This window comes from Lineus longissimus, chromosome 2 (assembly GCF_910592395.1).
Source record: "Lineus longissimus chromosome 2, tnLinLong1.2, whole genome shotgun sequence".
Classification (NCBI taxonomy): domain Eukaryota; kingdom Metazoa; phylum Nemertea; class Pilidiophora; order Heteronemertea; family Lineidae; genus Lineus; species Lineus longissimus.
Window position 1 is genome coordinate 28,302,412 of NC_088309.1, and position 19,410 is coordinate 28,321,821.

Below are 19,410 nucleotides of genomic sequence, written 5' to 3' on the forward strand. Positions count from 1 at the left end.
TCCAAGACATTTCCAAGCAACGGAGATATTCATTGGCATGAACTTGCTCTAAAGACAACATCCCATCACTCTACTGCGCTAACAGTGATGTATGTCACAATCTGCAGGCCAGACCACAGACCACAGTTGGCGAGTGCCCAAGATATGTGGAGACTCCTTTTCATCTGTAAATCATCCAGCGAGTGACACTAGGTGATTGGTAGCACTCAAAAAGACAGAAAGAACAAAATTTAAAGGAGGTTAACTGACAATTTATTCTCAATACTTATTAACAAACATTCACTTCACCAAAATAAACATTCATGGATCATTTTATCTTAACACAGTGAAGAAACCTCTAAGTCTAAATGGGAATATCCCATAAAAGATCTAGGTCAAAATCGGTTCTCTGCAATCATGTCCCATATTCTGTTGCGCTGCCCCTCAGAAAGTGGTCCGAGTAAGCTTGATACAGTTATTGTAATGGACGGATTTCAAAACACAAGAAGTGGCAGTGGATTTCATAATAAGGAACCAGTGAAAACAGCCTTTTGTGGCCCTCATTTCATTGCCTTCAGCCATTTGGCAGCCGTGAGCTAGCAAACTTCTACATGAATACACAAAAGATTTTCAAATTGGGCTTCTCACATGACATTAGCCAGTATTTCAGAAAAATCCGCAGACAAGCTAAATTGTACATGTAACTTCGTAGGCCTTTTTTCAATTTATAAAGGGAAAAAAACGTAATGACAACTGTGAGAGGTGACCTAGAAATACATATATTTCAGAACAAAATCACCTCCCTCTTGCTGGGCAAATACAACACAAACCTGGACTGTTCTGTAAACATCGATTCATAATCTATAATCCAATATCATTCCCTTTGAATAGCATGAATCATTTCTATTCATAGTCTAACTGTGTCGGGGATTCTAATCTCGTCATGCAAACTGTAACACATATTCAATTTCATTGGCGAATCAATTGTTCAAAAGAATGAAATTTTCTATACGTTTTTTTCTTGAGCTTAGCTGATGTCCCTTAAAGGTCCAATACACTTTTAAAACTTATTTGTCTTTAATTCGCATTTGAGCTTAAAGGCTTCAAATGTTCGCAAACACAGACTTTGATCATCATCCATGGAACACTTATCACAGACAATAATGCTAACAAATAATACCTTGAGGCAACATATTAATTTTTCCATCTAAGACTTGATAGAATATCTGCTCACAATTATTGATTACCCCGGGCAATGATGTTCAATGTCACACAGTTATGATCAGGTATAGTCAATGTACATGTACATGAACACACTTTGTACAACAAGACATTTGGAACTCTAAACTCTGATAGTTTCACTGATCACAATAGAAACACAAATAACCTATTACTAGTATTCGCTCATGTCAGTTTCCTTTGCACGGACATAGCATGCAAATGTCAGTGACAAGCAATTAACAAGAGCCTAGTTTTACAACAACAATGTTGGCCTGAAGCCTGCAATAGCTTCGTTCATGTAATTCATGGTGACCTCTACATGAGGAGAGGGAGTGGGACGTTATGTTTGCATCAAGACTGACCAAGAAACCATTTTGAAATCTTATCTGAATAGAAGCACTTTTTGAGGCTCCTTCTCACACATGTCATGTATCCAATCTGGATCACTTGAAATATTCCATTCTTGAAGTAAGACAGCTTTGGCCCAGCTTCACTGGTACATGTAGACTTCTAGAGTCATTGGAATGATATGAATAAAATCACTGGAAATATCCCCAAAGAAATGCAAGATTTAACCACACTTTGCTGACATGTTCAACTGAAGGAGAACCTATCATCCCATCCAGGCCTATCCTTGTTTCTCACTTGAGGCTCCGTTTGTGCCAGTCTATTCTTACCAGATGTTGACCTACCAGATGGTGACCTTTGCTGCTGCCTTCTTCTTTCCTGCACAAATATTAAAAAAAGAGTTAATCAATAGATGTTTTGCAATGTAATTGTCGATTGCAGACTTGAAGTGCAGAGCTGACATTGACAATGACTAATGAGCCAATTTCAAAGTTTGACCCCAAAACCCAAAAGAATTGACAAGAAGACAAGATTAGTTACCAATTCAGTAAAGTCAGTAAATACATTTTTGTCCCACCAAGTTAGTTACTGAATGACATATTTGCCAATAAAAAGCACATGATAGCAAAGCAAAACTTACACCCATGACACCTTGAGAAGACTGGGAATGTGATGCTGGAACTGCTGACTGGCTTGCCTTTGATCGACTAGCGTGTGGCCGAGATGCAGCTGGTGGAGGAGCACCATACAGACGTGTTTTTTCCTGCAGTTTTGCTTGAGATTCCCGATCCAGGGGAGGCAGTCTGTGATTGCGACTTTTCTTTGCAGCATCTTCTTGCCGCTGTAATTCTGCACGCAGTTTCTTATTCAATGCATAAGCTTCCTCAAGTAGAACATCTGTGTCCTCATCAGTAAGATCAACATTCGCCAACTGTTGCAGCAACTTCTCAGGGTCAGTCAAATCAATCGTGTCATTTCTACCATTCGCAGAAGACCTGTCCCCAACACGCTTCCCCTGAGGAGATCGCTGACGTAGTTGAACACTTGTCTTTGAAGCGGGCATTCCCTTTTGCGATGCAACACTCTCTGATCTACCCTTATCATGTTTACTTGGTGACGCTGTCTTTGTTTTTCGTGTGGGGGATGGGCTTCTTCTTAATATACCACTTGAGGACTTAGCACGCTCAGCCGCAGGACCAGGTTGGCGACTGCCCACATGGGCAACAACAGGTCCATTTTTCTCCATGACTTTTTCAGCAGAATCTGAATCTGCTGATGATCTGTGTGTTGGTATGGCTTCTTCACTCAATCTTGGAGTGGCTTCAGGAGTAGCAGACGATGCCATAAGATAGTTGTATGAAGCATGAGATCTATATCCATAAGATTATTCGACAAATAGGCCAAATTTGTGGTGAACTTGTTGTAAACTCGAGCAAAATGGAACTGATCACATTTCTGATGATTTCTTGAAAGCGTCCTTCGTTACACTTCCGCAAAAGTGATTGGGCATGCGCAAAACCCGTCATCAAACATGGCGCTGCCCATGAACGAAAAGGCGACGCAAAAATTCTGATAAAAGGTCAATTTGTAGCAATACCTTTGCAACAATAGAGTAGAAAACATGTCGTACAAAGACCGAAAACACCACATATACAGATCACGTTCACGGTCAAGGGAGAACGATCGCAGAAAAAGGTATATTTTGGGTTAAAGTATTGTCCTATCCCAATGTATAGGATATCAGTGCTACCCAATGTCGGATGCACCTAATTTCAGACGTAAATTATTTCATTGTAAAGATCTCAGTGTTTTGGATCATTAATGTCGTCAACTTGACTAGTTGAGTCGAGAGTGTTATTTTGACTACTTTAAACAGTGCTACAGCATAACCTTTTTAAGAACAATAAGCATATCTGTCATGTAATGCCAGCATTGAATGGCATTGGCACTTTGATTTTGAAGTGCTTGAATCTAAAATGTGAGCAGCGACTTCATGACTCCTTTGAATGACAATGAATCGCCTCAGCAAAGTCTTTGTTCTTCAATTGCAGGCGTTACTCGGACAGTGATGACGGCTCCGGATCATATTCAAAATATCATTCTGCAGACCGGTCCAGGTCAAGGTCACGTGAAAGAACAAAACATAAGAAGCACAGGGATAGGTCGAGATCTAGAGAGCGATACAGAGAAACCAGGTCAAGGTCAAAGGAAAGAGGTCATAGAAGCAGGTCAATACCTAAAGAGAGAAAGAGACGATCTAGATCAAGGGATAAAAGTAAGAAAAAGAAATCCAAGGCCAAGAAGAGAGATCGCTCACGAGATAGGGAGACAAAGAAGAGTAATAGGAGTTACAGCTCTGAGAGTAGTGACTCATCTGTTGACATGAAGACATTACAGAAGATGTCTTTAGAGGAGATTGAAAAGATGAAGGAGGAAAGAAGGTAAGGCAGTCAAGCTTGTCTAGTTCAAATGACAGCTATATGCAACATGCACACTTGAATGTATTTGCTATAAGGTGGGGTATTATCAAGTTGATTCTGGTTTGGCCTGTGTTGCTCATTACTGTATTGCTGTTTTGGTATCAAACTTAAAGACACGCATGTCATACCTGCTTGTTTCCCACTTATTCTTATAGGAAGCAGAGAGAGGCCCTGAAGGCTGTAGAAACACCAGAACAGAAGAGAGCCAGGCGTGTAGCAAAGAAACAAGCCAAGGAAAGAAAACACAAGGAACAGATGGGTTGGGATGAGGAATACATGGTGAGTTCAGAAAAGGCAGCAACGTGAATTGAAGGCTGATTTCCCCAGCTTGATTAAAGCTGGGAGGGCCAAGGCCTATTAAGTTTTTTAGTTGGTAGAGATCAGTGATGAATATCTCCCATATATGTCCCATGTCAAACCATTTTTATGCTATAAGAGTGAAGTAGAAAGTTAGCTGTGCAGACTGGTATTTCATTTCTTATCAAGGGGATCATATATAGCACTTCTCTCACGTTCTTTAGGGTTACACTAATACGGACAACCCATTCGGTGATGAACGTCTCCTGGACACATTTGTTTGGCGGAGAAAAATGGAAAAAGAAGGCAAGAAACATCTAACAAAGTCTGACATTCAGAAGGAACAGAAACAGAAGATGGAAGAGAACAGTGTAAGTTGCTTCATTCTCATTGTCTGGTTGTGATTGAGATATGGGTCGGCGCTGGGTCTTGTTATTTTTCATCTTTAGTCCTTGATTGCTTCTTTAAACCCTGCGGCTTCAGCTCTGCAGTTGCTGGAATGTCTGCCCAGTCATGGACTGCATGACTGAGAAATCTTGAAATACAAAACATATATCCTCCTTTGCATGTTGATATCAGACAGGTTAATCGTAATCTGCCACCTCTTTTCAGCGAGAACTAGAGAAGGTGAAAAAGAGACGACTTGAGCGAGAACGTGAGATGGCCGAGAGAGATAAGGAGAGGGTAAGTGGAGCAGACGATAGATTACTTGAACTTGACTGAAACTGGAATTGTTTTAAAACCATAACGTGCGATGATGTTCAAGTGAAGGATCTTTATCCATACATGTAGGTTGCTCCCTATCTGTTATGCGGTCAGTCGTAGTTGAAATGTGACGATCTGAGGTATCAATATTGATAGAAGTTCCTGCCATATCTATTTGATTCAGGAACTTATCCAAAGAGAAAAGGAAGCTGATTTCTTCAAGGAATGGGAAAAACAAGAGGATCAGTTTCATTTACAACAAGCCAAACTTCGCTCTAAGATCAGAATTGACGATGGCCGAGCTAAACCCATTGATCTCCTGGCCAAGTATATCACAGCTGAAGATGATGACTTTGCTGTGGAAATGCATGAGCCATACACATACCTGAATGTAAGTATGCTCTTATTTCTGGCCACAATATCAGGTTGCTGTCCTTGTGTTATTGGAGCTCCATTTACAAGAGAATTGAAGCCTTTGGAACAGCTAGTTCTGAATCACCAATTCATTTTGTCACCACGTACATGTGGGAACAGTGGTATGTCAATCTGATTAGGTTATCTATGTGTCTGTCTTGAGTGCTGTAAGTCTTAATCAGTCAGAGGTTGTGTCAGTCTTGAGTGCTGTAAGTCTTAATCAGTCAGAGGTTGTGTCAGTCTTGAGTGCTGTAAGTCTTAATCAGTCAGAGGTTGTGTCAGTCTTGAGTGCTGTAAGTCTTAATCAGTCAGAGGTTGTGTCAGTCTTGAGTGCTGTAAGTTTTAATCAGTCAGAGGTTGTGTCGGTCTTGAGTGCTGTAAGTCTTAATCAGTCAGAGGTTGTGTCAGTCTTGAGTGCTGTAAGTCTTAATCAGTCAGAGGTTGTGTCAGTCTTGAGTGCTGTAAGTTTTAATCAGTCAGAGGTTGTGTCGGTCTTGAGTGCTGTAAGTCTTAATCAGTCAGAGGTTGTGTCAGTCTTGAGTGCTGTAAGTCTTAATCAGTCAGAGGTTGTGTCAGTCTTGAGTGCTGTAAGTCTTAATCAGTCAGAGGTTGTGTCAGTCTTGAGTGCTGTAAGTTTTAATCAGTCAGAGGTTGTGTCGGTCTTGAGTGCTGTAAGTTTTAATCAGTCAGAGGTTGTGTCAGTCTTGAGTGCTGTAAGTTTTAATCAGTCAGAGGTTGTGTCGGTCTTGAGTGCTGTAAGTTTTAATCAGTCAGAGGTTAAAGACTCACCATGAGAAGTATGGTATCTGATCTTAGGGTGTTATATAAATGAAATGATTATTCCATCTCGTAGGGTCTGACCATGGAGGATCTTGAGGATCTATTAGAAGACATCAAAGTTTATACAGAAATGGATGCTGATAAAAACACTGATTACTGGAAGGATGTCACTGTGGTGGTCGAGGATGAACTCTGCAAATTAAGGAAACTGGACACTGCTACCAGAGGTAAATTGCATGGTCGATTTTCATGAAGATAGTTTAAGTCTCAAAAGATCTTTTCAGCTGTTGTGGAACAAGAGGTGTTGTAGCCGTTTCCAGGTGCAGAACTTGGCTGTGACCTGGTGAATCAGAATGAGACGGCAACACTAGTGATTGTACGTGGCCTAAGACTACTAAATCGAGTGAAGAAAATGACTGATGTCTCAACCAAGATCGATTTCGTAAAATCTTTTCAATACTTTCTGTATCACAGTGAACTGGTACTGATTATCTCTTTTATATCCTACAGACATGGTGATCCGAGATCGGCGGGAGGGTATCAATGCATCTGTCATGGATGATGTGGCCAGTATATTCAAAGGGAAGACGCATAACCAGCTGATTCTGCTTCAACAGGAGGTGAAGAAGAAACTGAAGGGTGGCGAAGGAATCGATGTTGGTGAGTGGCCAGCCCTTATGACATCCCTGTCACTCTGGAATGGTCAAGTTCGAGAAACCAACATGGCCTTCCATATGAGGAATGTCCACCGATTGGCTTGTCTCAGCCAATAATGTCCACATCAGAGGCACATTTAGGCTGGGAAATCTTGAATGTGTGCCAATAACCGATGATAACTTGTCTGTTCCAGGTTACTGGGAGTCCCTACTCCAGCAGCTCCTGGCACACATGGCCAGGACCAGGCTCAGAGAGAGACATCAGGATAATCTTAGAACTAAACTATTCAAACTCAAGCAAGAGGTAGGTTATATTGCGTCAAACACCATCATTGAGTTAACTTAGCAACTTGTAAGTGTGGTAAGAAAGATGACTATATGTACTTTCATTGACACAAGTTTGCTGCGTTATGTTAGTAAGATACACTTTCAACTTTCCAGCAAGGAATTGAGGCCCCACCACTGTTTCCCATTATGAAGGAGGAGAGTGATTCTGGTAGTGAGCGAGTGGCGTCAAGAAGGGGAACCCCAGTCCCCTCAGCACTAGCCTCCATCAGTGTTGACTCTGGTAGTGAGAGAGTGGGATCAAGAAAGAGCACCCCAGTCCCCTCAGCACTAGCCTCTACCAGTGGTGATGATGCTGTGCCAGGCACGAGTGCTGCAGGTGTAAGCGGAGAGGAATTTAAAACTCCAACTGAGGTGGACACTGCTGAAACAGGGGATGAAGAGGAGGAGGATGAACTGTAAGTTGTTTGTGCCCACTGCCAGATACCTCATTGATACGTTTTAAAGATTGCATGATACTTTGATGAGATGCTGGTCCATCATCCATCACAGGTGACCTTCTGCACCTAATCATACCATGGAAGATGTCAGTCACGTTGTGATGGGTGTTTTGAGGACACAAAGACTGAACAATGGTGCTCTATTGAACCTTGCCATTCAAGTTGTAAGTCTGGCATTCTACCGTTCTATTTCATTACTATGTGCATGTGCTCCGTTAATTAAAATGATGTTTTCACAATATTTTCTGTCTCAGGGACGAGTCCATCCTGACTGAAGATGATCTGATGGAGGAACGTTACAAGGAATACGAAGCTGGCAGCTACAGCCCAAAACTCATCCGTCCGATGGATGTTGACATTGACACGGTGGTATACGACCCAGCAGACGATATGAAGAAGCTGGAGTACATGAGGCAACAAGTTCTCAAGACTGGCAAGGTCAAGGTGAGTTCATGTGCTGTATGACATGCATCGTCGTTGGTCTAAAGTGGACCGAGTTTTCAGCTTTGCTTACATCATGGTTCTAGTTGTGTGTCAGGAATGTCATTACACAAAAGTTTAGTACACTGAAGTCGGAAGTCGTTTCCTTTTAATTACCTTGTCTACAGAATGAATGTTTTTCATTCCAGGCTGACCAAGAGAGTGAGTTTGTGAAGAGGGCTAGGGAAGGCATGAATGATGATGAGGCAACCTTCAGTGTCGAATTCAAACTGGACCAGCAATCATTTTTGTGGACCGATAAATATCGGCCACGAAAACCGAGATTCTTCAACAGGGTGCACACGGTAAGAATTTGAGGTTTTTATATTAGCTTCAGGGAGAAGGGGGAGATCGATGAAAGATATCTGTGAAGTGATGGGTGGCATGGTCAAGTGATCACCGGCTCTCATTACTGGAGACTGCATGAGCTTGACGGGATTTATGTACCATGCAATGGACGTGCAATCTCATTTACTCCAAAGATTGTATTGACCAAAATAGCAGCCAGGTATACTAATGCCAATTCATATTTTCTCCAGGGTTTCGAATGGAACAAGTATAACCAGACCCATTATGACATTGACAACCCTCCACCAAAGATCGTTCAAGGTTACAAGTTCAATGTAAGTGTTTTGTGCTCACGAATGTTCAGTACGTGAAAATCTGAATATGGAGATTGACAAGTCATTGGCATACATGTACCTGTAGAAGTAGACTACAGTAATGTTGAAGTTCATCTACAGCTGCCATTCAATAAGTGTGATCCACTTTCAATATAACTGAACTTGCTGTAGATCATGGATGCTGCTGGATGGCTCAGTCTGTTAATCGCTTTCACTTTCATCATTTCTTTCAGATCTTCTACCCAGACTTGATAGATAAAGCTGTCACACCCGAGTATACACTCACACCTATTGAAGACAACAAAGACTTTGCTGTGCTCAAGTTCCATGCCGGGCCACCATATGAGGTAGGCCACTCATCTTATATATAATTTGATAGAATATGCCTGTATTGTGTCGTGCAACCATTGCAAGTTTCAAAGCAGTTGAGGTGAAACCTGAAAGACCAGCCAAAAAGATATGACCTCTTGCATTTTAGTATTTTGTATACTTGTTCAGTGATTTGTCACCACCTTACATTACTGTACAGCTCAGCAGACAAGTTCTAGTCATGCTAACTGGTCTTCAATGTAATCTTTTCAGGATATTGCCTTCAAGATCGTGAGTAGAGAATGGGAGTATTCGTACAAGCGAGGTTTCCGATGTCAGTTCCAGAATAACATCTTCCAGCTGTGGTTTCACTTCAAGCGATACAGATATAGGAGATGAAGAGAGATGTCTCATTTTGTGGAAAAGGAACTCAATGATAAATGTGTGCTTGTGCTGGTCCTTGTGAGAAGACAATCTGTCTCTTTAACTCTAGATTGTGATTGTGCTCTGAATCTACTCGAGTAAGAAGCAAGACATTTGGCTCCTGATATCTTGGACTTTCAACAATGAATATGTATTTAGCCACATGTTGCTCAATTTGAGTATTGCATGATCAATGGTAGAGCTTGCGACTACTGTTGAGGGCTTGGTGAAGTTCATTTTTGAATGGGTTTCATCACTGCCAAGACCCACGGTAATGCAATATCATGTTTTCGGAGATGGACAGTTTCATTGAGTATGAGAAGGCAACCAGCACACATATGTAAAGCATGCTCTGATTGATATCAGTTGGGCAGCTGTGAATGGATTGTATTGTAGACAAATGACAGAATCATGGATTCACGTGTATCTTTGTATATTTTTCACTGCCGATGAACGAGTTTTATCTACAAAGAAGTAATAAAACTACAGTGTATTTAGAAATCATCTGTTGGCTTTTATTTGATATCATACTGATGAGGAATCATATTAGCACCACATTCAAGGGATTCAACAAAAGACAAAGGTCCATAGTTTCCAATAAACTGGGTAGAACTCGAAAAAGTCCACAATCCATTATCATCCTATTTGCGCCAGAAGTGAGACCATCTCTTTATCTGTGACTTCCTCTTGCTTACAAACACCCAGTGCCTCAGAGAGCTTCATGGCGAGGAAGTGTTTACACTGAAATAGAGACAAGAGAGGATCATTACATTCATGTGGTGAGAGATTGATGTCTGATAATGTCTCCAAGATGAATCAAAATAAGACAATGCTCCCTCCACCAATACTACAGAAGAATGCTCAATATTTCAAAATACGTACCATCATCTGATCCTCTCTCTTTAGGACTGGAAAAGAAACAAAAGCTACCTTGTAAAAAACTGATCATATCAGATCTAACCGATCCAATTATACTTTACACATGTCACAATTCTTTTGCCAGAAAAAATTAGCCACATTTCAGAGAATGGGAGGACTTGTTCTATAGGGGCATGTGCAATAGAAACACCAGTGAACAAATCCCGTGAAACATTAAACAGAAGAATCAAAGAGATCAATGACTCACCGGCATATCTGTATGCAGGACAGCAACAGAAATTGACAGTTTCACATAACGTGTATGGTGTGCCAGAGCTGCCTATCACCTGGAAAGACAAACAATGTACCATGAATGGAGCTGATGAAGACTACCCCATGGCACATTTATAATTCCTTCACATACACAGTGCTACCTCTACTAGTTCAATATTCAGTTTCAGTTATACGAAACCTGTCTTATCACATTTTCAGACTCACACAGTACCTCCAATTCAAGAAGCAAAACTTTTGATCACCTGATAAACTGTTCTCCCGTTGGGGCTACTGATGTGGGTCACACACTTATTGTCCACTAGATCCAATGCTGGAAGCAATGATGCTTGGAATACAAAGTTCAACCTGAAAAAGACCACAAGTTAAGAAGTCATTTTAGAAGAACTATATTGCCTTGGGTAAAGAGTCCTCTAGCAAATCTGATTGTGTCTATAATTGTGTTGAATGGCTGTCCATTTCACATTTGGACCTGATTGTGACATCGTCCCTAAAATTGCATATCATCTGATATTTAAGCTAGCACCTCTGTCTTTTAGACACTGAGCGATGGCAAAATACATGATTGCCAATATGACAACTACATTTTTCCTTGAACTAAACAGCGGACTTACGCAGACATCACTTCATCTGTCACTGAAATGATGGAAATGAAGAGTTCAGTTCATTCTATTCAGTGCGAAATGCTTTCTATACATGATAACATAAGTCACGACAGCAAGGCTGGAACAATAGTAAAATAAGGATATGAAAAGTGTTTAAAAACAAATGAGATCAAAATATCACCTTATTGACCATGGAACATTTGAAGCGGATACTCTCCCTTGTGGAGATACTCACCACATCCTTTCCCTTCAGAAGTTCTTTTCACCTCTGCAAAGAGCTGCTCAACTGTCCCATCCATGAAACTACAGTTCATCTTGAAAGTGTCTTCCTGAAATAGGTGAATAAAGTGTTCAAAGCATCTGACTTGTCAAATGCATGAATGAACTGTTTTAATATGTATGTACCCCTCAGACTCAGTGCTTCACTGCTTTCCACTGACACTGACAGCAGTTCATGTTGCAATTTTCAGATTTGTTTCACATTTGTGCAATAAATAAGTACATTTCATCAAATACCTATTTGCTATGGTCAAAGATTGTCACACTGTCATGGTTAACAAGGTTCACTATGATCAACAAACGGAAAAATCAGTGAAAATGTGAACAAATTCATAAATCAAAATCTTGAATTTCCCACTTTAAGATTTCCCACACCGTTATCTCCCCGACGTACCGAATATCTGGTCGCCTGGTTTCGAGGTAAGAGCGAGTACGCAAGACTGTTTATCCTCGGCACTAGGCCGTTGTTTGTCACTACCCGAGTAGGGCTCGAGTGAAGAGTGAGTGTTCACATGTTGTGAAATATTTAATGTAACAAAATGTGATATTTTGGCTACTTAACACTTTTGATTGCTCAACTTGCGGTATGTTCATGGTAATGTTGTCTGGTAGGATAGAAATAAGATCACTCTGGTGAAATCTTCTGCCTGGTCACCGTTTCAGAAGTCATTTTAGTTGATGACTGTACATTGCATAGCATTGATACTGATAGGGCTTCTTGTACTTTATGTAGGCCTACTTCAGTAAAATGCCATATGTGTTCCCATATTGCTGTTCTTTTATATTGTGTCAATGTCAGATTTGTTTGTCAGTTGTGATCGGTTGAAAGCGATGCTGTAATATTTTGCAGCCCAGACCCGCTCGCCTCTGGCACTGACTGGCAGTTTCCCTGATCACGCCTTCCTTGTCGAAATATCATCTGACAATGTTACTGTGTACCAACTTGTGACCTATTGAACCTTCTTGACTCTGTTCCAGTGGGCTTGGGCATTGTAAAAGGTAGGGACAGCTTTGCTGAAAGTTTGTATCATGATTATTTTCAGTTTCAAACCTTGAAGAAGACCTGTTGAGGTTCCCATTGAAGTCATGCCTCCAACAACATCTCTGAAGTTGGCGCAACTCCAGGGTCATCCTGAGAACATTAGAAACATCTGCATTTTGGCTCATGTAGACCATGGTAAGATATTGATTCTGGTATGTCTCCATCAGCCAGCAAAGGATCAGTAACATACATGACATAGAGTTGATCTTGTGCACCATGAAGAAGAAAGTCTCCAGTATTTGATAAAAGGGTTCTCAAACTGAGATGATACTTGGATTGTGGTTCTTTGGAGTTTCAATGAATTCACAGAAGCCACTCTCAATCTCATTGAATACCTCAGTCCTTAGTTAAAGGTATCTGCATTGGTTGACTGAAATGGCAAAAAACCTCTGAAGAAAAAGATATGTTAGGTCTTTGTGTTTTTAGGGAAGACAACCCTGGCAGATGCTCTTGTGGCCAGCAATGGCATCATCTCTCAAAGAATGGCTGGTAAACTGCGATATTTGGACAGCCGTGAAGACGAACAGTTGAGAGGCATTACGATGAAGTCAAGTGCAATATCTCTGCAGTATACAGAAGGTAGGATTTATATTGAGTTCTTCGAACAGGTTTCACATGTTTAGTTTATGCTTACAGAATGACATCAGTTAGGAATGACAGGCTGATCACTCAGACGTTCCTTTCTCTTAGCTGTTAGTCACAGTCTCCTCTGACTTTAAGTCACAGTATGTCTTTTAAACTAAAAGAAGATGCATCTGTCTAAATTGGTCGTTATGTTCTCCTAGTATGGAGTCTCAACTTGAATAATAGATGTTCAACTCATTCTGATCTGATTTCAGCTGACAAGGATTACTTGGTCAATCTGATTGATTCTCCTGGTCACATTGACTTCTCCAGTGAAGTATCCACAGCCGTGAGGCTCTGTGATGGGGCGATAGTAGTGGTCGATGCAGTCGAGGGAGTCTGTCCACAGGTTTGTCAAACATCAGTTTTCCGCTGACTTTAAAAACTTTAGTGTTTTGTCGGACTTCAAAATCTGTCATCTTTCCTGTTGCAGACGCATGCTGTTCTTCGCCAGGCCTGGCTTGAGGATATCAAACCTGTCCTCATCATCAACAAGATTGACCGCCTCATCACCGAGTTGAAACTAACTCCGCTCGAGGCCCATCAGCATCTTCTGCAGATACTGGAACAGGTGAATGCGGTCACAGGCGAATTGTTTGCTACAAATATCTACGCTAAGAATGCAGAGGTAAGCCAAATAAGAACTCTGGATAGAAATGTGTATCACTGCCATTGCTGAGTAATGCCAGTTATTGCTTGGAAATTCTGACCAGCAGGGCTGTTTAAGGTCCAAGTTACGGGTACCAATCCTGATATCTGTCTTTTTAGTCCCAGTACCTGTAGTATGGACAGCCAAGTTTGTCCAACAGAGTTTAAAACTCGTCAGAGTGGGATCTGAGACTGAGTGTAATATAGCATGAGGTTCTAAATGACTCACTGACTGGCACTTTCAGAAAGATACTCCTGCAAGTCCGTCAACACCAAAGAATTCAGAAGAGAAGCTGTATGACTGGAACGTTGGTTTTGATGACACAGACGACTCTCAACTCTATTTCTCACCAGACCTTGGCAATGTGGTCTTTGCCAGTGCTATTGATGGCTGGGGTTTCAGCGTGAATCAGTTTGCTGCAATCTTTGCCAAGAAACTTGGTGTCAAAGCTGAGATCATGCAGAAGACACTTTGGGGTGATTTTTACATCAATAACAAGACAAAAAGGATCATGAAAGGGGCTCAGGTTAGTGCCTTACTCGTCTTGATTTGCTTAATCGGTCTTATACTATAGCAGATTAGCCCAGGTATGGCTTTGGGTGGGAATAACCTCTACAATAACAATGGCAAGAGGATGTTGTTTGTTTTGTTGAATTATCAATTTAGGCAAATCTCGCCTTGAGGGTGGCATGGAGGTAGATGATCGAGTGTACTAACCAGGGACTCAACTGTATTTAGAGAGTTTCCTTGACAGAAGACGAAACTGACTTACTTCATTCTTTACACTTCAGGCGAAGGGGAGAAAACCCTTGTTTGTCCAATTTGTGTTGGAAAACCTCTGGGCAGTGTATGATGCTGTCTGTATAAATAGGTGAGTACATAGGTCTTTGTGGGAATATTGCAAATGATGATCACTACTGTCAGGTTGAAGATTGCCTCATCCAAAGGTGCTCGGCGCTAGATGGGTAGAACAATCTGCAAAATTAACACAGAACAACTTGATCTGCCGAACATTTGACAAGAGTAATGGCTGTTGTCCTTGTTTAACAGTGGTTGCTAACACTTCCTACTTTAAAACTCGACCATTTTGTTTGTCGCTTTCAGAGATAAGGTCAGGATGGAGAAGATCGTGAGCTCGTTGAATCTGAAAGTGAACAGTCGCGATCTGAGTCACTCTGACCCGAAGGTGCCCTTGTTGGCAATATGTAAACAGTGGCTCCCTCTGTCAGATGCTGTATTAAGTGAGTACACATAATCCCTTACGTTAAATATGCAAATAGCCAGATGTTGATTCTCAGCAAATTTACATAACACAAATATCCAGCTGCTTTGATCATGTACCAGCTAAAGACCAGAGAATCTGTTCAGAGAGATAAATCTAGTGAATAACTATGTCTTTGATGTTCACCAATAATGCATTGACCAATTATTTCCGAGTTTTGATTTGTTTCTCCGCATACAAGTTCATGTGCTTCAATCCTTCCAGGTATGGTAGCCAACAAGTTGCCCAGTCCTATCAGTATATCAGGTGAACACATTGAGAAACTCATGTGCAGTAGTCTCAGGCGCTTTGATTCACTTCCACAAGAAACACAGAAACTCAAAAATGGTGAGTGTGTCCTCTTCTTACATAGATTAAAGTAGAAAGGGAAGAGCAAGTCTGTTGTCAGGTAACCTTCAAACAGATGTAATGCTCTGTTCACAAGAACTAATCAACATGATAATGCCTGCCTGTCCCTGTTCAAGGAGCTGTAATAGAGATGTTTTACGCTATGTTCTCTTGATCCTAAATGATATCTGCAGGGTTAGAGTATTTGATCCGCATATAAGCTAAATGTTTGCCTTATCTCTAGATTTCATGGCGTGCAGCCCATCAGGTGATGCCCCTGTCATAGTGTTCATATCCAAAATGTTTCCTGTCGATCGTAAGACCCTTCCTAAGAATCGCTCGCGTCCGCTGACACAAGAGGAGTTGGCTGCGAGGAGAGAGCTGGCGAAGACCAGGCATGCGGAGAGAATGGCCGAGAGAGAGGCTGCGATGGAGAAAGGAGACAATCAGAAAGAAGGTATGGCATAAGAGTACTGTTAATGTGGTCTTTAAAACCTCCTTGTCCTGTTAGGAGGTTTGATATTCCATCCAAAGTGAGTCTGTTATCTGATAGTGACCATTGACTGACGTATGTTTCTTTATCTTCAGATGAACTGGCTGCCGAGAATGGTACTGCATGTATTCCGATGGTGAACGAGACTCCAGTCCAGGAAACTGGCCAAACCTTTGTTGCCTTTGCCAGGATCTTCAGTGGTACACTGAAGAAGGGCCAGAAGCTATATGTACTTGGACCCAAACATGATACGAGGAAAGCTTTAGAAGAGTTGAGAGCTGGTGGTAGCATTGATGAATCGGTCACCCTGAAAGATCTGAGCCGAGATCAGCACATCACTTGTATCAATGTTTCAGACCTGTACATGTTCATGGGCAGGGAGCTAGAGGCACTCCAAGAAGTTCCTGCTGGAAATATCCTTGGTAGGTTTGTTTTGTCGTGGACTCTACAGCTTCAGTCAGCTGTGGTGGTGATGTATGTAACAAGATGGATTCAAATTTGTCAGAGGGAAACTGGATTTTTGCAATTTCATTTCAGCAAGTCTGTTGATAGTCCTGAAGTAAGGCCTGTAACACTGATGACAAATAGCCTATGAATTGAAATTTCTCTTCCATTAGCCATTTCTAAGTCAGTTTCTTTCTGCATCAGGTATTGGTGGTCTGGAGGAACACATCCTGAAGTCAGCTACTCTGTCCAGTACAGTAGCATGTCCAGCTTTCACCGAGATGCACTTTGAAGCCAAACCAATTGTGAGGGTAGCTGTTGAGCCGAAGAAGACTTCCTGTCTTGGCCAGCTACTCAAAGGCCTCAAGCTGCTGAACCAGGCTGACCCATGTGTGGAGACACTACTACAGGAGACGGGAGAACACGTCATCATAGCTGCTGGGGAGGTTCATTTACAAAGATGCTTGGATGATCTCAGAGAAAGGTGAGTGATGCATATAGTTTTTAGTCAGTTGTGTCATTGGATGTAGGTCTATGTATGAGTTCTCGACATGCATGTTGTCTGCATCTTTCAGAGATTATGTAACTTTATGATATCTCCACCAATGAGCCAGGCTCAGTGTTGGTACAGTAATCACACCTGCTTTTGTTTCAGGTATGCTCAAGTTGAAATCAATGTATCGCCCGCCATAGTCCCGTTCCGAGAGACTGTGGTTGACCCACCAAAGCTTGATATGGTGAATGAAGCCATCGAAAAGGAGCCAAATCAACCCAAGAGAAGTGGAGAGGAGCAAGAGGAAGCTGACGGCCTTGTAGAGATGAAAACATCAGATAAAACCTGTGCATTGAAAATACGAGCCCTGCCGCTACCACCTGGTGTTACGAGACTATTAGATGAGAATATGGACTTGATAAGGACCATGGATCAGTACACTTGGTTCTCAGAAAAATGTGTCTTGCAGAAAGGGTCACGGTTAGCAGAGGAGGCAATCAAAATGGTGGTTGATTTCAAAAAGAAGTTGGAGGCAGTGTTTGAAGACGGTGGTGATTCTTGGAAGGGTGCTGCAGATCGGATATGGGCGTTTGGTCCCAGACGTTGTGGACCAAATATTCTGTTAAATCGAATTGAAGGTTACAATCGACCGTCAGTCTGGGCGTGCATTGAAGAGAAATCCAGTGTTCCACTTCGAGAATATGATGGTAGTGTTGTGAGTGGATTTCAATTGGCCACGTTATCTGGTCCGCTGTGTGAGGAGCCTCTGATGGGGGTTTGCTTTGCCTTGGAAGGCTGGGAAGTGGAGACAGAAACTGTCACCGATATCTCAGAACCGGGAGATCTTTCTTGTGTGCTGTCCAAGGTGACTCTAGATGAAGTTTGTCAATGTGAAACAGACTCTGACGAAGCTGTTATTTCTGAACGGAATATATGTGCCATGTGCTCTAGGCCGTTAAAATCTCATCCTTTAGAACCGAAGAATACGGATGAAGATGACAAAATGTCTCAAGTGTCATCGACGGGGACGAGCATGTCTAGAAAACATTCCTATGGACCATTTACGGGGCAGCTGATGACAGCAGTGAAGAATGGTTGTCGGAGAGCTTTCCAGGTGCAGCCCCAGCGACTTATGGCTGCCATGTATACATGTCAGATACAGGCTTCAGCTGATACTTTAGGTGAGTCAGTAACAAAGGTAGAGTTGCATGTTCATCCGCTATGTTGGGAAGTCAGGCAGTCTGAGAGATTTGTAACAAAAGTAGAGTTGCACATTCATCCGCTATGTTGGGAAGTCAGGCACTCTGAGAGATTTGATGGTGATTGCTCTAAACCACCAAGAGAAATAGCAACTGATCAAATGTTGATCTCTTTGAAGCTAAGATGTCTTCATTCAGATCAACCTCACCTCTTATTCAATGAACTTCACATTTGCAGGCAAGTTGTATGCAGTCCTTGGTAAGCGTGGAGGACGTATACTCAGTGAAGACCTCCAGGAAGGCTCTCAGATGTTCAGTATCGAAGCCGTCCTACCAGTTGTGGAGAGTTTCGGGTTTGCTGAAGAAATCCGGAAGAGGACCAGTGGTCTGGCCAGTCCTCAACTCAAGTTTAGTCACTGGGAGGTTAGTATGAGAGAGAACTTTCAGTATATGTATCATTAGGTGATGGTCATCAGGGTTGTATTGCCTACCCCCTTGCTTCTTACCAAAAAAGTTGAGACACCCAGATTTGATCATCCCAAGCCCTTCGATACAGCTGTTGAACTGATATGTCCTTAGTACAGGAACGACAACCCAATTGAAAATCATGTCAATCTTTTTGGCTTCACATACTTTTGCGATGGTCCCTGACCTTATGATTTGTTTAATCCAATTGTGTTCACAGGTGGTTGATATCGATCCATACTGGGAGCCGAGGACAGAGGAGGAGTTACTCCACTTTGGTGAGAAGGCAGACTCTGAGAACCAGGCACGGAAATACATGAATGATGTGAGGCGACGCAAGGGACTGAAAGTGAAGGAACAGCTGGTGATGCATGCAGAGAAACAAAGGACATTAAAAAAGAATGTTTAGCATGTTAAGACCTCTGTTTTCTATATATTGGCAAATTTGATAAGTCTTTTAGGTGTGTGATGATTGATTCTGTATGGTTATCAAAATCACGATAAATTCCATTGACTTGAATGCCGTGTTTCATCTTTTCATCTTCAAAAATGCCACGACATTTGGGACATGGAATACTGTCCCACCTCACCCATAGAGGAAGGACGATCAGGATGACGAAATGGATTAAGGCAAGAGTAACAACTGACCTGACTTGTGGGCAACATATCAATTTCTCAATGGGTTCTTCATCACTTTGATGATTAGCTTTATCAAAGACAACCAGGTTGTGACTTCGTCCAAGGGAAGTAGGTCATTATAACAAAGCTCCTGGTAGTTCTTCTCCGAGGAACAATCATACCCCTGTCTTCATGTAGCAAAACTATCACAAAGGTCTTAGTTTCCACGACTGCTCTGTGA

The 19,410-nt window shown here is 41.8% G+C and overlaps 4 protein-coding genes across 5 annotated transcripts; 2 read left to right on the forward strand and 2 right to left on the reverse strand.

Moving 5' to 3' along the window:
• Positions 1-244: 244 nt before the first annotated feature.
• On the reverse strand, positions 245-3,026 carry LOC135483917 (uncharacterized). The gene is made up of 2 exons (XM_064764986.1): positions 2,189-3,026; positions 245-1,926 (listed from the first exon to the last, which is right to left on the reverse strand). Exons 1-2 carry the CDS (start codon positions 2,891-2,893, stop codon positions 1,795-1,797), a joined length of 837 nt encoding a protein of 278 aa, XP_064621056.1. The 5' UTR covers positions 2,894-3,026; the 3' UTR covers positions 245-1,794.
• A 60-nt stretch (positions 3,027-3,086) lies between these two features.
• LOC135483389 (splicing factor Cactin-like) lies at positions 3,087-9,677 on the forward strand. Its single transcript, XM_064764249.1, has 15 exons — positions 3,087-3,243; positions 3,600-3,989; positions 4,184-4,307; positions 4,550-4,696; positions 4,938-5,009; positions 5,215-5,421; positions 6,298-6,451; positions 6,735-6,884; positions 7,075-7,184; positions 7,322-7,623; positions 7,920-8,109; positions 8,295-8,450; positions 8,685-8,768; positions 9,002-9,115; positions 9,351-9,677. The coding sequence occupies exons 1-15, from the start codon at positions 3,170-3,172 to the stop codon at positions 9,474-9,476; spliced, it is 2,400 nt and encodes a 799-aa protein (XP_064620319.1). The 5' UTR covers positions 3,087-3,169; the 3' UTR covers positions 9,477-9,677.
• Positions 9,678-9,700: 23 nt separating this feature from the next.
• Positions 9,701-11,904, reverse strand: LOC135483390 (zinc finger SWIM domain-containing protein 7-like). The gene is made up of 7 exons (XM_064764250.1): positions 11,771-11,904; positions 11,490-11,583; positions 11,264-11,285; positions 10,895-10,997; positions 10,627-10,705; positions 10,383-10,408; positions 9,701-10,241 (listed from the first exon to the last, which is right to left on the reverse strand). Exons 2-7 carry the CDS (start codon positions 11,566-11,568, stop codon positions 10,137-10,139), a joined length of 414 nt encoding a protein of 137 aa, XP_064620320.1. The 5' UTR covers positions 11,569-11,583; positions 11,771-11,904; the 3' UTR covers positions 9,701-10,136.
• Positions 11,905-12,026: 122 nt separating this feature from the next.
• Positions 12,027-19,071, forward strand: LOC135483391 (elongation factor-like GTPase 1). 2 transcript variants are annotated; one of them, XM_064764253.1, is made up of 15 exons: positions 12,027-12,117; positions 12,577-12,710; positions 13,002-13,154; positions 13,415-13,548; positions 13,633-13,827; positions 14,093-14,374; positions 14,640-14,719; positions 14,953-15,089; positions 15,335-15,457; positions 15,702-15,914; positions 16,046-16,372; positions 16,599-16,878; positions 17,050-18,068; positions 18,325-18,509; positions 18,772-19,071. In XM_064764253.1, the coding sequence occupies exons 2-15, from the start codon at positions 12,620-12,622 to the stop codon at positions 18,958-18,960; spliced, it is 3,408 nt and encodes a 1,135-aa protein (XP_064620323.1). In that variant the 5' UTR covers positions 12,027-12,117; positions 12,577-12,619; the 3' UTR covers positions 18,961-19,071. The 2 variants fall into 2 exon arrangements, with proteins under 2 accessions (XP_064620323.1, XP_064620324.1); XM_064764254.1 differs by lacking the exon at positions 12,027-12,117 and adding an exon at positions 12,242-12,262.
• The last annotated feature ends 339 nt before the right edge of the window (positions 19,072-19,410 follow it).

What these genes read in the sequence shown, in the direction of transcription:
- LOC135483917 (XM_064764986.1), bottom strand. Translation starts at nt 2,893, where the DNA reads ATGGCATCGTCTGCTACTCCTGAAGCCACTCCAAGATTGAGTGAAGAA. An exon ending in CTTCTCAAGGTGTCATGGGT is followed by an intron (nt 1,927 to 2,188) that starts GTAAGTTTTGCT and finishes ATATTTGTGCAG; the next exon opens with GAAAGAAGAAGGCAGCAGCA.
- LOC135483389 (XM_064764249.1), top strand. Translation starts at nt 3,170, where the DNA reads ATGTCGTACAAAGACCGAAAACACCACATATACAGATCACGTTCACGG. An exon ending in TTCAAGGTTACAAGTTCAAT is followed by an intron (nt 8,769 to 9,001) that starts GTAAGTGTTTTG and finishes CATTTCTTTCAG; the next exon opens with ATCTTCTACCCAGACTTGAT. An exon ending in ATGCCGGGCCACCATATGAG is followed by an intron (nt 9,116 to 9,350) that starts GTAGGCCACTCA and finishes TAATCTTTTCAG; the next exon opens with GATATTGCCTTCAAGATCGT.
- LOC135483390 (XM_064764250.1), bottom strand. Translation starts at nt 11,568, where the DNA reads ATGAACTGTAGTTTCATGGATGGGACAGTTGAGCAGCTCTTTGCAGAG. An exon ending in ACGGGAGAACAGTTTATCAG is followed by an intron (nt 10,706 to 10,894) that starts GTGATCAAAAGT and finishes TTGTCTTTCCAG; the next exon opens with GTGATAGGCAGCTCTGGCAC. An exon ending in AGAGAGAGGATCAGATGATG is followed by an intron (nt 10,242 to 10,382) that starts GTACGTATTTTG and finishes TCTCTATTTCAG; the next exon opens with TGTAAACACTTCCTCGCCAT.
- LOC135483391 (XM_064764253.1), top strand. Translation starts at nt 12,620, where the DNA reads ATGCCTCCAACAACATCTCTGAAGTTGGCGCAACTCCAGGGTCATCCT. An exon ending in TCTGTCAGATGCTGTATTAA is followed by an intron (nt 15,090 to 15,334) that starts GTGAGTACACAT and finishes CAATCCTTCCAG; the next exon opens with GTATGGTAGCCAACAAGTTG. An exon ending in TCCTGCTGGAAATATCCTTG is followed by an intron (nt 16,373 to 16,598) that starts GTAGGTTTGTTT and finishes TTTCTGCATCAG; the next exon opens with GTATTGGTGGTCTGGAGGAA.